The 17,705-nt window shown below is 33.6% G+C and overlaps 2 protein-coding genes across 4 annotated transcripts; both read right to left on the bottom strand.

Annotated features, from left to right (window-relative positions):
• LOC109226435 (mitogen-activated protein kinase homolog MMK2) lies at positions 108–7,192 on the bottom strand. Its single transcript, XM_019391189.1, has 6 exons — positions 6,756–7,192; positions 5,098–5,227; positions 3,469–3,606; positions 1,315–1,647; positions 878–1,061; positions 108–755 (listed from the first exon to the last, which is right to left on the bottom strand). The coding sequence occupies exons 1-6, from the start codon at positions 6,917–6,919 to the stop codon at positions 583–585; spliced, it is 1,122 nt and encodes a 373-aa protein (XP_019246734.1). The 5' UTR covers positions 6,920–7,192; the 3' UTR covers positions 108–582.
• LOC109226390 (protein BPS1, chloroplastic) lies at positions 12,040–14,706 on the bottom strand. Of its 3 annotated transcripts, none has more exons than XM_019391177.1 (3): positions 14,600–14,706; positions 14,420–14,496; positions 12,040–13,352 (listed from the first exon to the last, which is right to left on the bottom strand). In XM_019391177.1, exon 3 carries the CDS (start codon positions 13,335–13,337, stop codon positions 12,279–12,281), a length of 1,059 nt encoding a protein of 352 aa, XP_019246722.1. In that variant the 5' UTR covers positions 13,338–13,352; positions 14,420–14,496; positions 14,600–14,706; the 3' UTR covers positions 12,040–12,278. The 3 variants fall into 3 exon arrangements, with proteins under 3 accessions (XP_019246722.1, XP_019246723.1, XP_019246716.1); XM_019391178.1 differs by having other exon boundaries at positions 14,420–14,476; positions 14,600–14,703; XM_019391171.1 differs by lacking the exon at positions 14,600–14,706 and having other exon boundaries at positions 14,420–14,573.

The following is a 17,705-nucleotide window of genomic DNA, read 5'->3' as shown; positions in this document are numbered from 1 at the left end:
TGAGAAGCAAAACGATGGTTCCACCCTTCAACATGATTAACACATCTAATAGAGACAAACCATAAGCACATGGCACCAAGCAGGAATTGTTATTGACACATGCCAGATAGCAAATTCTCACTTTAGCTGAGAAAGAACAATGAGCCAATCAAGAAAACTAGGTGCTTGATTATAGGCATACAGATCTACAATCACACAGGGCATCCAAACTAAAAAATACATACATCTACCGTCAAACTACTTGAAAGCAATAGGTCAAATTTTCAGGATAACAAGCTGTAATCACTCAGGATTTCCTAGTCCTACCACTCAGAGAAGAATCTGGTGTCAAGATGGAATTGGTACTTGGAAATGTTCTGATCACGGACTGCCATTCAAGTTTGGTTTTAGCTCCTTTGTACAGCATTGATCACCTTGAAAGATTATAGAACAAATCTAACATAAGCTAATATCAGAGCCGTGAACTCACCTCCACTGCATTTGTTATATTTTTACTGTGGAACATTACAAAGTTTGATACAGTATTCTACAAAATTACGTCACCGAACTCTTAACTGCATAAATTGTAAAACAGCGTCTCTCTCAGTGAGTTGGATCTGGATTAAATTTCACGGATTCCCTCCAGATGAGTTCCTTGATATTTTCTTCAGTGAAAGATGGCTGCTCAAAGTCAAAACTGAAAGGCTTAGGACAAATGGGCTCCTCATTGATATCATGAAGAGGCGCCAAGTAGGGGTGGCAGAGCGCTTGATCAACTGCAAAAGATCATAAAGAGGATTAGCAATGGCAACATCAGTTTCAGCATAAAACTTTGTTTCTAAATATAGAATTATGAGTTAGAATTGACTCAAAGAAAGTTCTAATGAATTATCTTTACCTGTAACACGCCTGCTTGGATCAAAGACAAGCATTTTTTCAAGCAAATCAACAGCTCCAGGAGATGAATTGGGGAATCTAGCAGCAAATTGTTGTCTTGGATACTGGGGGAGCTGTCTAACATATCTCCGAGCATTATCGCTCCGGAGAAATCCAAGACTGGCATCATCAGGTGATCCTATGAGCTATTTTAAACAAGTGAAGGGACCATATCAGGATTGAACTGACTAAATTACCAAAAGTGAACCTCTTTTTGTGCAAATTAACAACTAAATAAACAGGTATTTGAAGAAATTTCTAAGCAAAATACACTTGGATAGGCCACAGATCATGTTAAAGCATTATAGAGAGCAGTTATTATTCATCATTGCTGTTTTAAACTTATGGAATCTGTCAGGATAGGCATTGAAGGTAGACAAGCACACAATGCATATTTACCTCTGTGATAAGTCTCAACTGGTGAACATAGTCCTTGCCGGGAAAGAGAGGTTGTCTTGTCATCATCTCACCCAGTATGCAACCTACTGACCAGATATCAATTGCTGCTGTATATTCTGAACAATTTAGGAGCAACTCCGGTGCCCGATACCACCGTGTTACGACATACTCCGTCATGAAATCTGTCTCAGATGTTGTCCTTGCAAGCCCAAAATCTCCAACTTTAAGGTCACAATTCGCATTGAGAAGCAAATTGCTAGGCTTTAGATCACGATGCAGGACGTTGGCAGAGTGAATGTACTTAAGTCCTCGTAGTATTTGGTATAGGAAATACTACAAAAAGCAACAAGGAGAAGGCCACTCATGTACAGGAAGTACTCAATATGGAAAACGTAGATATATCCTAAACAAATAGACCTCTTTAAGGCAATATAGGCATGCACAATTGTAGCTATAAACAGTAGTAAATTGAGACCAGATTACAGATCTGGACAAGCACAGTTATCCGGATAACTAAGATGACTCATGACTGTTCATCCTGTCATGTTTAGGGAACAAAAGTTTCTAACCTTTTTTATTATTGGTTAATAACAGCAAAAAACCTTCTGACTTCTGCACATTCAATTCTGAATAATCATAAAATTGTTTAACCTTTTCTTCACAACTTGGCCTTACAGTGGAATTTTTTGTAATATCATACAAGGCAGTGTTCTATAAGCCTGATGTGTGAACAAGTGTAGTTTTTGGCATGGACAAGTTTCACATTGAGTGTCATGTGGTGGATGCAGTGAATATCACTACCTAAGTGGAGTCTATACACTATTAGTTTACTGCTTGTACGCTTGCCAAGTAAAAACAATATAACATGGAGAAAGGGTTATACATTATTCATATACTTCCAAAAAGTTGTCTTCCACCTTCTTCAGATTATCAAGCAAACAACTCTCTTCTTTTACATCCTACACTGGAACAGAACGATACCATAGATTTTCTTAAGATTGAAACCCCTGACACGAAATAGATATTTGGACAATCCTTGTTAACTTTTTCTTTTCTTGAGCTGGCAATTAAGTTGGACTATCCTTATTACTTGGGGATCTAATATAACAGCATATATATCAAGCTAGAGAGAAGCTATCCAGAGATTAGTAATGCAGGTATAGCTTGTTGTTGGACACTTGGATGTTTGGCTTGATATGTTACAAGTTAGTACACAATGCTATAATTTAAAATGTGTTTACATTTTAAGAAAAATAAATGTTTATTTACTATTACCCGCATTCTTATTTCACATTCTATCCTTAACTTATGCAAGTATTATTTATGAGGAAAGCAAAAGTAGTAACCAAACATTGTATTATTAATGCTGGATTTTATGTGGATATGAAACTTTACTCCACCAATGGACCCTTTCTATGAATTGATTCTTACTTGTAATCAAAATCTCTAAATGCTACTGTTTTCAAAAAAAAAAAAAAGTTTGTGATTGTTTACTACTCTCCCTAAAATTATATTCATGTTGACTTTCAAACTTCTACATGATAGAATTTTCCAAGCAGTTTATTATTTTTGTCATTTCTTCCGAAAGTGTTTGAATTTCTGTCCTAAAGTAGCTGTGACCAAAGCCCAATTTGACCTTTGCAGATCAAAATTGTGCAAAATTTTAGGGACAGAGAGAGTGATACGGAGGAATTACCAGACGTAAAAGTACAAATTGCAGAATCTCAAAAAATAACATTTGTCATCCAACCACATTTTTAAGCTGGACTCTTAAGTCCGGAATTTTGAAATTAGTTGTATTCAGGGGAACAATTTTAAATTACCAAGTCAGCAGGAGTGATTATTAAATGTAGTGGATATAAGAAACAGCAAAAGCAAGGCCAAATAGTACCATCTTTGTAACCCAAAGATCACCTTTATGTTCAAGTCTTTGATGCCATAACAATCCAGAAACCAGTTATACCAGCTACATGGGGATTCATTATGTTAAAGGAAATTATAGACGGGTCACCTACTATTCCTTGTTGATTGGTTGAGTAATGCTTTCTCATCTTTACTTGAACATCATACTTGACCAGGTGTCCCTTTGCTTTAAATTTTAATTAAATGACATAAAATGGAGTCATCAGTAAACCATAAGAAAGTCTAGCTTACCCGACAGTGATCATCAGTCAATTGTTGATTGGAACGAATTATCTGATGAAGATCAGTGTCCATCAATTCATAAACAATGTAGACATCATTGAAATTCTCAGTTTGTGGAGGCCTTATAATATCTTTAATGGCAATCACCTGTGGTAATTATAAAAGGTAAAATGTTATCATTCTGACAAAACGAATACGTCGAATCATTATTCCAAAGACAAGAAAAGAATATGAATACCAGCAATACACAAATAACTCCATAAATAAAATTCTCTTGAAGAAGATAGAAAAATATCTAACATAAGAGATAAGACAAATGCACTGGAAAGTGAACGAAGAAAAGATTTATGAAAGAAACTATCCTTGAAAGAAGATATGTAAGGAGGATAGGCAATTTGACCATCTTAACAGTAAGGCATTAGTTGCCATAAATGCACATACCTTACCTTATCAAAAAAAATTACCATTAATGCACATGCTTCCAATTTCTTAACGGCAGATTCTATGCATAGGAGTCAACAGATCACCTTACTCTTAGTCGTGAGTTTTTTTATATAAGGTGAGAAATTTCATTTATACTGCACCAAGAAGGAGCAAATATGTACAGCCAAAAATTCATCCTCCCCCTCTTTAAGCTTGCAGGGAGTGTATGAAAATCAGTAATAGAGATTACATCAAAATCAAAAGACAGTTTACACCAGGAACTCTTGGCAAAGGGTTAACCATCACTATGGAATTCAGAAAGCACTATTTACCTAAAACTGTACTCTTAGGCATTTCTCCTATTCTTTTTACAGCTAACTATCTATTAAAAGTAACGACCCTCGAGACATCTTCCCTTCCTTTACCTCTCGGCTTCAACTGAAGGCAGGAGGAGATGGAGATAGGATCCAGCATGCTTCACTTTTTTTTCCAGAGAAAGCAGGCTTCAATTTTATCGCCTACATTGCCAGAACTCAAGAGAAAAGCTTCCCTCTTCAATTTCTACCCATCAAGAAAAGCTCTACCATTAAAAATCTGATTTCCATGGTGTTCCTTCTTCTATCAATTTCTTTTCTCCAAATTATACAGGCAAGGTATCTAAAAGTTCAAACAAAAAGGGATATCTAAAAGGTGCATACAACTACTATCATTACCAATTCTTACTGGTGTCATCACCTTTTGGTAATAAGTGGTATACATAATTATTTCAGCAAAGCAAAGATAGTAGCTCCGGACGCCTCAAATCTCTCTCAGATCAACCATCTCTGGTTCATAACCCTGTCTTTTGCCTACTCTAGTAACTTGTGATACAGTTCACAACCATTCCACCTACCCACCCTCCCCCAAGAAATAGAAAGGAAGGGGAACAACAGCTCATTATGTCTAGTAACAACCAAGGAGCAAAGGAAACAAAAAGAAATATACAAGGATTGCTCCTTACAAATGGCTAGGGGAACAGCAAACTATAAACTGCAGCGACAAGAAGACTACTAAGTTATATGTTGGGATACTGAACAGCAAACAGAAAAAGACCAGCACAATAACAGATAAGTCAGTTTTCATGCAAGTAAATGGGCAAGCTAACATGACAAAGTGATCGATCAATCTGAGGAGTGGGGCCAATCTTTGAATTTGTGAAGCAATGTCAATACTCACATTGTCATGATCCATGTGACGAAGAAGCTTTATCTCTCGTAGTGTCCTTTTCGCATCAATTCTATTATCAAATGCATTGCCAATCTTCTTAATAGCTACTTCTTCACGTGTTTCCGAGTTCATAGCAGCACTGAAGGAAAATAAAAAATCACATTTTTCCTTCACATAGTAAATAAACAGAGGAAATAAGTTAAATAGAGGACAAGGACAACATATAAGATCCTCGGAAAAGCAAAAGGCAAAAACTTCTATTTTCTCTTGCCGAGACTCCACTTACGAACACAAGATAGATATTTAAGAGTAAAATGATCATGGAGGGAAACTACTACTAGTTGGACCGAAAAATTTTTTTAAGAGATTATGTGATAATTTTTTCTCAAGAATATTACAGAATGATCTAAAGAGTGTCAATTGGATATAGTTGTGACATAATGAAACTAAGAGTGAAAGTAGAAAAATAGTTACATGAAAGCCAGTTCCCTATATGACAATAAGGAAGAAACAGCATAGGGAAAAGCATACTTGCCAATCTTCAGCAGCAAAAAGCTCTAAGTTTAAGCCCCCCGACTCATTATAAGACACCTAGTGGCTTCTTTGTATCAGGAAATACCAACATAAGAAAACTTCATCAGGATTGAGAATATCTCTGCTCCGCCACTCTTCTTAACACAAACTTAGTAACTTTCCAAGCCAAGTGTCCATCGTCCGAATACCAAATTACAGCTGGTGAAACTTTTCTTCACATCAAGGAGGTCATTTCCAATTTACTTCAGGTTCAAGCCAATTCTTGCATTAACACCTTTAAATTTTTGTATTCTTCCAAAACTTCTAGCCTAGTACAAGTCAATATGAGACCTTTGACCTTCTATCATTATACATTATCATTTTTAATCACGTATCTTTTTGTTCACTCAGGTAACTAATTCACCTAGTTAGTTTTTCAAATATCTGACTAGCAATTTCACAAGATACTTAGCTGGCTAATAACTGCCAAGTTTCACATACTAGTTCTCGTAATCCATAAATACAACATTAGCCTAGTTATGAGCTAAACTTGCACCAAAGTGGACCGATTGGAGAGGTCACTGATATCATACTGAATTAAAGATGCAACTGCTTGTTCCATAAACTTGTGCAAATACTTGAGTCATGCAGTAGCAAACGTTGTACTCCTAGTTTCCTGAAATTAAACTTTAGACCTAAAGAAGCTACACAAGTTGACTAGATATCAGTTTTAACAGTGCCACAGCTATTCAGTAAGGATGGACCTATAAGAATTGCACTGGATAGTTTTAAGTTATGTTTTCTCAAGAGAAAACACATAACTAAGCACTTACCAAACACAACCTAAAAAACTCATCAAAGGCACTTTTAAATTTCTTGATAGTTCACAAACTTCCACATTCGACCAAATCAAAGAAATTTGAAACCAAAAGATACCCAGAAACACAGAGTCTTTCTTTTAATCACAATGGTCAGCAGGGCCAACATGCACGCATATCAATTAACAAGACTTTTATAGGTCAATATTCACTCTAGGGCAAGCTTAGTTCCTCCTCATAGACTACAACCTAAACTATTACAAAAACAAAAGAAGAATTAATTCAAAGAAAAAAAACTTGAAGTTCAATAAGGGATAGTAGTAGTATTATTCATACCAAACGATGCCATAAGCTCCACGACCAACAGGCCTAAGGGGAACATACTTTTTGGAAACTTCAAAAAGATTACCATACACATTATACTGCACATATCGACCCCCATGAGTTGGAATTCCTTTGAAATTACTTTGAACACCTTGATCACCTGAACTTGCCTCCATAATAAAATCAACCCAAAAAGAAGTAAGAAAATTCTTTTTCTTAAAAAATAATTGGAATCTGGGCAAAACCCAGTTTTATTGGCCTATTTCTGTCGGTGGCCTTTCAAGAAGAAGATGTGAAGAGCACTTTTGACATTTCTTTGAGTGGTGGTTTTTCTTTTCTTTTACTTTCCTTTCTCTTTTCTAAATTGTAGTAGCAAATTTTTCGAGAGAAAATTTTGGGGAAGGACGTGTGTGAACTTATGAACGGGACTATTTTGTTGTTTTTTTCCCTTATTCCGTCAAGGATTTTTTTTTTTTTTTTTTTTTTTTGGTTTTCCATTCGGCGTCCGCTCCATATTGGAGCTCGACAATATCCGAATTCCTACAATCTCACTCGGGAAAAAGCACTTCAGAGCAGCTTTATCTATTGCACCACATCCTTTGGTGGTATGAAAATTGACTTGTCTTCGAATGATGGATTTTTGCCTCTTTTTCCTTTCTTTTCTTTGTGGAATAGTCTTCCCAAATTTTTCACCATACAACTTTTACATTAGATTTTTCTGACACTTTAAACTTTCTTAGTAGCATGCAAAGTAATTTTTTTTTTTATGTGGTGACCTTTTTTTTCCGATAGGAATTTCGGATGACTTATTTCATTTTGTTACTCAGTTGGATAAATTATATTTTGGAGACTACAAACCAGAAAAAAATGATAAAATATTTTCTTAATACCTGTTAAGATAATTTGCTTTGTCATTTTGCACTTGGTGTTTCCAACACAGAGGTGGTCCATAATTTAGAGTCTCTATATAAGTAACTTCGTGTTTTTAATTTTTTGAATATGTATATATATTATTCGAGTCCAAAATAATTGATACATTCACTATTTTTCAATACTAGATGCACTTACGCCAGCTCTATTGTGAAAGTGCGGCTAATGTGGTTACCTTATAACTACTCCTTAAGTTTATTTTTAGTTGTCAAATTTTGACTTTGCACTCACTTGAAGCAAAAATAAGTAAAGTATGTAATCGACAGTCGTGGTTAATGAAAATAGTTGTCTCAAATTATTTGTCATTTTAGAAGTTTAAGATAAAATTGATTATTTTTTTCCTTTTTACCCTTAGTAATAATTGTTCTTGAAGATGGAGATAACACATAAATAGAATAAATATTCAATGAAGAGAGATTATATTTTAAGACATAAATAAGGTATAATAGTCCAATCTCTTTCCTAACTATTATTTCTTAAGGGGCGTGTAAAAGAGAAACACGACACGTAATATGAGACGGGGGAGTAGTATTTTACAACTTTACCTATAATAACGGTAGCATTTCAAAAAGTCTTTGGAAATAATTTAGAAATGAGTAGTTAATGATAAAGGTAAAGTAGGAAAAAAGATTATCTTTCTCTTGATTTGTTAAAATAAACAAATAAAGGTGAAAATATATTTTTAGTATTGTAAACAAGTAAAATTGAACGGAGGAGTAGTTAATTATTTTCATAGTGAAATCGGGAGTTAATTTTATCCATGGTCATTGAACTTTCGTATTTGTTACCCAAAAGTCACTTATCTTTTTTTTTGTTACGTAAAAATCATTCAACTTTGTGTTCATTACACAAAAATCACTTTTCTTTCTTTTATTACACAAAAATTATTTTACTTTGCTCTAATTATCACAAAAGTCGCATTTTTACTTGAAAAGTCTATTATGCCCTTGATATTATATAAACCTTCATATTTATGTAATACCTTCTATAGTATATACTATATAATATATTTTAACTATCTATTTATCTATAAATATAATAACTTAATATTATTTCATTTATTATTTTTATAATATATTTGTATATTTAATTTTTTCTTGACGTTAATTTTTAAAATATATTAGTAGCGTTATTAAGTTTGTCAGTAACTTTAATATATATTAGTAGAGAAATAAATCGGCAAGTACATTTTCATAAGAAAATTCACAGGTAAACAAACAAAGAAAATAAGGAAAAAAATCATATGTTAATCTGAAGGAAAATCCCTAGGTAACTCTACATGCGAATTTAGCTGGGGATATTTTCTTGGGGATTTACCTTGGCAATTGGTTATTTGAGAAATTACACTACTAGAAATTCGGGAAAAATCGTCCAAAAAATCGACCAAAGTTGGTCGGTAATGGCCAATAACCATCCAAAACGCTACCATTAACGTGTGGTCGGTATTTTGAAGGTCAGGAAGGCATACCGACCAAAGTTTGACATCGGAAATTACCGACCAACTTTAGTCGATTAAATTCCAAAAATAGTTGTTTTATAGCGCTACTAATATACTTGAAAACTAAAAATAAGAAAAAATTAAATATACGAATATGTTATAAAAATAATAAATAAAATAAATTTTAAGTTATTTTATTTATAAATAAAAAGTAAAATACATAGGTAAAAATATATTATATAGTATATAATACAGAAGGTATTACATAAATATGAAGGTTTATATAATATCAAGGGCATAATAGACTTTTCAAGTAAAAATGTGACTTTTGTGATAACTAGAACAAAGTAAAATGAGTTTTGTGTAACAAAAGAAAGAAAAGTGACTATTGTATAATGAACACAAAATTGAATGATTTTTACGTAACAAAAAAAAAGTGACTTTTGGATAACAAACACAAAAATTCAATGACCATGAATAAAATTATCTCTGAAATCAGCTAGTAATGTATTACTCGAACAGTTTATAAGTAGACGGCTGTTTGTTAGGATCCCCTGATATGTTTTGCACATTTTGTGAATTTCAAACTTTAAATGCTCTTTGTAACTTCAATATACTCTGAATTTTTTTCCAACGAATTAAAGTAAGAATGTTCTAGAAAAGGTTATCAAGGAAAATTGCTAATAGCGTAGGAAACTATGGTCTACCTTAATAACATATTATCACATTGACTTTCAATGTATCAAATTGATCATTCCTCTCCAAATATATATATTTATATCGTGGCAGCTTGGAATTGGAATATTTTGAGTAATTACGTACATATGGTTGGTTGTTCTACAGATTTTCTTTGAAGACTCTGATATTTTATTCTTGGAAACTATGAGCAGTTGGAAAAAAAATTGTTTTTTATCCAGTCAGGTTGGCCATTGGTAACCTCATTTTGTTCGACTAGTGCAAGAAACTTTTGTTTTGTTTTTTTGGTCTACCCATAGAATTGAAAGTGGAACAATGGACTTAACCCCATTCATGCTTCTCCTAACTATTGAGCCAAACTAATACTCCCTTCGGTTCACAATAAGTGTCCAATTTACTTTTACCACGCCCATTAAAAAAATACTAAATTCTATACAAAAATACATACTATGACTAAACTACCCCTAATTAAACATTTAATGTGAGGAGTAAGAAAACCTTTTAGGGATATGTACATAGGGGTTATTTTATAAAAACAAATTGAATTCTTTCTTGATTACATAACTGGACACTTATTTTGAACCAAAATGAAAAAGTAAATTGGACACTTATTGTGAACCGGAGGAAGTATTCCATTTCCACTCTTACCATTTTCCCATTAACAAGAACCTTCTTTTTAAAAGAAAACATCAGCAATAAGAGCATGGCAACCTAATATTAAAATTACATCACTCCTAAGATGAATTTCGTTTCAATATTTCATTATTCAAAAAGACAAGAAAACACTATTAACAAAAAACGTTAAAAGAATTCTATATCCGGGGAAAAGAATACTCATGTCTAACTGTAGGTAAATTAAAGGTGAATGAATTAATCTAGGACCAGTGGCGGAGCCACATTGAAGCAAGGGGTGTCAAGCGACACCCCTTCGCTAGAAAATTAGGCTATTTTGCTAGATAATTTTTTAATTTTATGTATATTTATTATACATTGACTCCCCTTAACTTTTTGATGTATCTAATTATTTATATTTTGACATCTCTTAATAAAAATTCTGGAACCGTCACTGTCTAGGACTTTATCTCTGAGTATGTGTACAATCAAGTCGGAGAGGGATGGCTCCAACTTGCATGTATTCAACCCCACTTATTAATCCATCAAATATAGTAGTACCAATTAATAAACTAGAGTAATCTACCTTCGTTAGGTGGCCACTGATAAATAATGAATTGGACTATTCAGCGTATGACATTTGGTATTGCCAGCGGTTGGTGTGAGTTTTATCCCTACGACAAGTAAATATGGTACTCGTCACATAATTCAAAGGGATAAGTAAAATTACCCAAGCCACCTACCAAAAAACATTACTCCCTCCGGTCCAAAATAAGTGATTTTTTGTATATTTTCACACAGATTAAGAAATCTACCTTTTAGCATTAATTAACAATGAAGTTGACCATATTAATTTTTACTATCTCACATAAACGCTCCTAACACATATTCCAACGCTATTTACTCTAAGGACAATGTAAGAAAAAAATAATTAATTCATTCTTGAAATCTGGAAAAATCACTTATTTTGGACCACAAGAAAAAGGCCAAAAAATCACTTATTTTGGACCGGAGGGAGTATAAGAAAAGAGAATAGTTATCTCAACTCTCAAGTATTATCATCTCTACCTTCGTTAATATACACTGTTGTTAGCACTTGAAAAGTCAAACAGAATTCTCTTCGGGTTACGAATTATTCCCACTTTTTCTAGATATTTTTATAAGTAGTATATATTATGTAATTTTGAAGTGCTAAAATAAAAATTAAAGTCAAGTTTGAAGAACCGTCTACGTATTTGGTCTAAGAATAGTGATGTAAATGGAGTTGGAAGCTAGTCAATTCCCCCGCTCTTTGCGCCATCTCTGACTATAATTTTTCTTCACGAAATTGTACTTTAGTTCTTTTCTTTTCCTTTGTTTTCTCGTCATCACGTTGGAATTAGCTGTCTTTAACGTCGGAAACACGTCTGTCCAACAACCCACTTGCATAATCAAAAGCCAGAAAATATTCTGCATACCGCAATGCCCCTAAACCTAAAAACATGGATCCACTGACAGCATTGAACCTTACCCAACATTATTTCAAGATTGAACACACACAAAATGAAAACAGATTTAGCTCCAGAAAACAAAAGATAGAGCAGAAAAGTTCTAAATTGATCTGTTAGAAGGGATGACAACTTTAAAGTGAACCATAAACCATTTTTATACATCATAGACATAGTATATAAGTACAGATATATATCCACCACCATAAAACAAGTATATAGCAATGATAAACAACCTTTATCACAACAATTACTATATATTGCACTTCTTAGCAGTACATCATATTTAACCAGAAAGCACAAAACTCCACATGGACACACGCACCCACACCCACACGCATGTGTATACACAAAAGACTCCCTTTTTCCTATTCACTTTACCATTTGTTTATGTACATTGTTGTTTGGTTGCACTGGTTTAATGACTGCACTACCAACTCTAAGGTTACAAAGCAAAGCATCACGTCCGGTTAGAAGGATCTGAAAAAACTTATCCGTCTCCTTTGTTAGGAGATCTAGTCCTTCCGAAAGTTTTTCTGACTTTTTAGTCAGATCTGAAGTTAGAAGTTCCAACTGTTCTGCGTCAATAGGGTCTATTCCATCCTGTATGACTGGGTATAACTTCTTCACGCTTACATCCACTGCTTCAAGCTCCTTCAATGCTGTGAACTTGCCTCCGGAATATATGCTCCTGATCTCCCCACTAATAAAATCACGAAGATCAACAAAAGCTTCAGTCCACAAGCAAGTCTCATGAACCTGAAGATCCTTCAATTTCTTCGCCGAACCTGAGAATGCAACAGCAAAGATGCTACATATGAAAACAGTTACAACCCTCACTCCATACATTGCGTGCATCAGAACCTTCCCTTTCGCAGAATTCTTGATCTTGGGTAGGTTCAGTGATTCAGTGAGGCTGTCCAAGATGGCAAAGCAATTCTCCAGTCTGTGGTTCTTTGAATTAATATGATGCTTCCATCCGTCCAACGAAGAACGAGCCTTCATGAACTGTGTTGAGGAGCCATCCAAGTTGTGCAAGCCGCATTGAAGATAAAGGTGACCTTGGCTAAGCCTGGATATCTCAGAGCTGTAAGCAATGCACATATCCAGCATCTTCAAACTATTGTCCAAGTAGACATCAATCCACTTCTCATCCCAGTCAGATACAGGAAGCTCAAGATCAGTAATAAGAGTTTTCACATCTGTATGAATTGCACAAAGTGTGCTTATTGCTTGTTTCATCCATGATAGGCTAAGGATATCTCCCTTGCCTCCAGGCTTAAGACTCTTAAGCCTGCCTGCTAATGTCCCCTCAAAGGCATTCAACAGAGCAAGAAGCCTAGGAGACAAGTATGAGCCCTTGGGTAATATCATTTTGAAAGGATTTCCAAATCGGAGAGAAGGGCGGTGTGGTTCCTGTGGGAGACTCATTTGGATATAGATAAACTGCACAGAAAGCAGAGAAAAAGACACTGTCAACAAAATTACACACTCAGTAAACCAAGTTTTAGCTTTTACCCAGGAAATCACACCCCATAGCTTAAAGAAGATTCCCCTTTATATGGAGCAAATATTCTAGCATACTCCTCATTATAACAGTAAACAAACTATATAATTATGATTATGCAGCAAATAGTACATACTACTTGACAGTTAAGCTTGAACGAATCAACAAGAGGTACATGCCACAACTACAAAAAGAACTCTAGCTAAATGAAAGAGAAGCTGCATACCGCACAGGCGGACCTAGTATCTAGAGGATGTGTCTGGTAACCGGGAAAGCCTAGATGGCTGTTCCTCTACCTGTTGGGGAGATGCCAACCATCTCTACTTTCTATGAACATATGTCAGCAGCCTCACCCAGCAAATCCACTCAACCATGGCAAGAAGACCATGTAATTCTCTATTCTCAATAATCCTTTTTTAAAGAGTTAAGGAAAACAAAACTATTAACCAGAGTACCTTAGAACTTTTAACTAGGGTTCAAAAGGAAACAAAAACAAACAGAGTAACTGCTTGAATGGATCAACTCTTCCTTTTATTCACAAAAAAGGTTACCTCATAGAATCTAGGTACAGAAACTCAAATCCACAAACCTTCTCAAAAGAAAATAATTTCTTTTTTTTGTTTATTACCATTAAGATAATCTTTTGCTAATCACTGATTGAGGGGAAAGAACACAAACTTACATTAGAATCTCACCAAAGAAAAAAAGCTTGTGGCACAGAAATATCCACAGATCCAAGACCAACTCACAACCCATGCGTTCAAGCACACAAATATACATGGATCTAAGAAAATATTGACAATTCATGATTTTAGCACTGACATATCCGTAGATCTAAGTCAAAATTCCACGCTTTTAACTCATGTATATCCATAGACCTCAAACAGCTCAAAATTCATTCATTTAGGCATAGATCTAAAACAAACTCCAGTATATAAACAAAAGAAAAAAAAACTAAAGCAAATTGACTATCAAATTAAGCGATAATTACATCGTAAACACTGACCTGATAGTCGGATTATTCAAATCCGGAGGTGATCCAAAACGGTCAACGCCTTAAAAGCTGCACCGATTTTCACAAAGCTGTATCAATAAATTTCGAGTCAAACCCTAAAGTTCTATACACACACACACATAGAGAATAAAGGAAAACTATTATGAAAATAGTGAGAAGAAATGGCCGTACCTGATATAGAGTACAGAGACGAAACGGTAAACAGAAGCGCCGTGGAAAGTTCGCAAGGTCCGCGTTGTTTTGGGAGATGATAAGGGTTTGGTTTTATCGGGACAATAATGTCCTTGCGGAAAAATTTGGCCGTTGGATTTTCATTATCACACGTGTGTATAAATGAGTGGTTACCACTGATTTTTCTTTTTTTTATTTATTATTTATTATTAATGCGAATGGATTGTGCATATACTCACTAATAGGGGTCGTTTGGTAGGGTGCATAAGAATAATGCTGAATAGTGTGTATTAGTAATGCTGGTATTATTTATGCTTGCATTAGTTATGCTGACATATTTCTTATCCATTGTTTGGTTTGATGTATTAAAGTATTGCACAATTTCTAAAAGAATTGTTTGTTTACAAAAATGCCCTAAAAACTAGTCCACATTCTAACTTTTTAAAAGAAACATATGTCGAGAAATGTTTTTATATGAAAAAGTTTTAAAAAAATATTTTATTTGTCTACCGAATATTGTAAAATAAAATATTATAAAAAAGGAAATATGCTAAGTATTTATTTATTTACTAGGGATATAATTTTATTTCTCACTATTTGGATTATTTTGAACTTGCATTAATATACTAACTAGCATATTTTAATCAAGCATAAATTTTGAAGGACAATTTTATCTTTAACTAAGCTAATGCATGCATTAAAACCCATTGCATTACTAATACCATTGTTTTCTATGCATTAGTTATGCATAAGATAATACCAAATAGGATGCATAACTAATACTTGCATAACTAATGCATAGATTTAGAATGTCAACCAAACAATGTATTATTAATATACAAAGTTAATGCATGCATTAGCTTATCTAATGCATCCTACCAAACGACCCCATAATATACTTAAAAAAGTTATGCGCTTATGCACTGTAATATCCATTTTGTTTTTAAATAATCAAATTTTTGTATTACTAGTGTAAGTATCTTTATTTCCAAATTTTATCATATATAAAATAGTACAAAAAATTTCAGTATATGGTAAGAAAAACTTATATATATGCACATTATTTTGAATAAAATATTTATCCTTGATTATAATTGAATAATGTTTTAATTTGCAACTAGCACTCTTTTTGGATTTAAAGTTGGGGTATTGTCACTTTTAGCCAGCGCCAGAAACTATTTACATCTGGTAGCCGAAAAAGTGTATTAAATTTATATAATTTTGGTATATAATATACAAAATTTATATATTTTTTCAGATATTACTTGTACATCGGCTATACATTTTTATTTTTCCTTTAAAGTTTCTTTATTTAATGTACATGGAGCCCGAATGACATCATTGTACTTCGAACTTTTTTTTAAGCGGTAGCTAATTAACCTTTGAACAATCTCTTTGGCCACACAGATATTTTATATCTAGCTAGCTCTTCTTTTTTTATCCAGACTTTTTCTTTTTATTATTTGTGGGAATTATTTTATTGCAATATGGCGAGGAAGTGTGTAGAAGATTGAACACGGCAAAAATCGCACGGTTAATATTTTGGTGACTTCAGCCATGTCTGTTTGTTGGGATCCATCATATCCCATACTCTCCCATTTGTAGTATAGCTTTTACTTTTCCGCACGAGTTTCTCTAGAAAATACTTATATCTAAAAATATTTCTGGTTTGATTTTTTGGCAAAGTTTTGAAAACAAACTCTATCGTAAAGGCCCTAATTAATTAGCTATACTTTTGCACTTTATTTTAAGGTAGCAAGCAATGAATGAGGTTTTGACCAAATGGTCAAGTAAGTACGCGTAACGATATTACTTCATTTTCTTAATAATTCAAACGGGGAAGAAATCTTCTAGATTAAAGTGATTGAAATGATTTCAAAAATTAATCTATATCCATTTAAAATATAAATATAAATCCATTACAACGTTCCATTACAGTATCCATCATCTACTAAAGTTTGGATATTACAATGTTACACCGGATGTTTACTTCAAACGAGTAAATAAATAACATATGTTTGCACATAAATTTTTATCATTCAGCTATAATTACTTAATATACATTCTATCTTATTTTTCACTTAAACACAGTAATCGGCGGGCCAATTCCGACTATGTGTTTGAACGTATCCAATCCTTTGATACATTTTGCAGTTCCAACATTTTCCAGTGGGCAAAATTAGACATGGCAAGTAATGTATAGACTCAGTTGTCAGAAGAATTAACCCAAATGGCCGTCCACCTATTCATTTAAACTAAAAATATCCTGTTGAGGTATAATATATGTATAATTTATATATTACATATGTATAATTATGTATATTCAATATATAATCAACGTATATGGCTAGAAAAAATAAACAATGAAAATCGCCGGCTATTATATCAATATATAATAATATACAGGGCTAAGAAAAGTAAACAATGAATATCGTTGGCTATTTATGTAAAGATCCCTGTCAAGTATTATTCGGCCCAAAATGAATAGTTGGGTCTCTTTCTGGGGCTACATATTGGGCCAGGTTTCTTCATCAAAGTTGGATAAAGTGAGAGGATCCTATAACAACACATAATAGGAATTGGCAATTTTTTAGCTTTATATTAGGTTTGGCAAAGATAGCCCCTTTCTCTTCTTGTATTTCTTCTTCTAATCTCTTCTCTTTTGCTCTCATAGTTTAGCAAAAATTCTTGCATATTATGCAACAAAACCAGTGGGATGAAAAGGTAAGGTTGATCTCACATCAGAAAAAATCAGAAGCAAAAACTAAGAGAGAAGAAATACATTCAACTTTATTTTCCTTCTCTCTGTCTCTTTTTTTTTTTGTTGGATTGAACGAGTGAGTATGATTGAAATTGGTTGAAAGTACCTAAACGACGCTATGTATAAAATTTGAGCAAGATTAGAAGCGATTTAGACTGGTTTCAGGTAAAAAATCAGATCTAAAAATCCAACAGCGACATGTGTATATCATGTTGTATATCGTGTACATCAGTGTATATCACACACATGTTTTTAAGGACGTCTGTGTATACCACTTTGTATATCGTATATTCAACACAATTTTTTTATGGATGCCCGTGTATATCACACATATATATATATATA

Source organism: Nicotiana attenuata, chromosome 1 (assembly GCF_001879085.1).
Source record: "Nicotiana attenuata strain UT chromosome 1, NIATTr2, whole genome shotgun sequence".
Lineage (NCBI taxonomy): Eukaryota > Viridiplantae > Streptophyta > Magnoliopsida > Solanales > Solanaceae > Nicotiana > Nicotiana attenuata.
The sequence above is the reverse complement of the archived record's forward strand: the minus strand, read 5'-3'. Positions and strand labels throughout refer to the sequence as shown.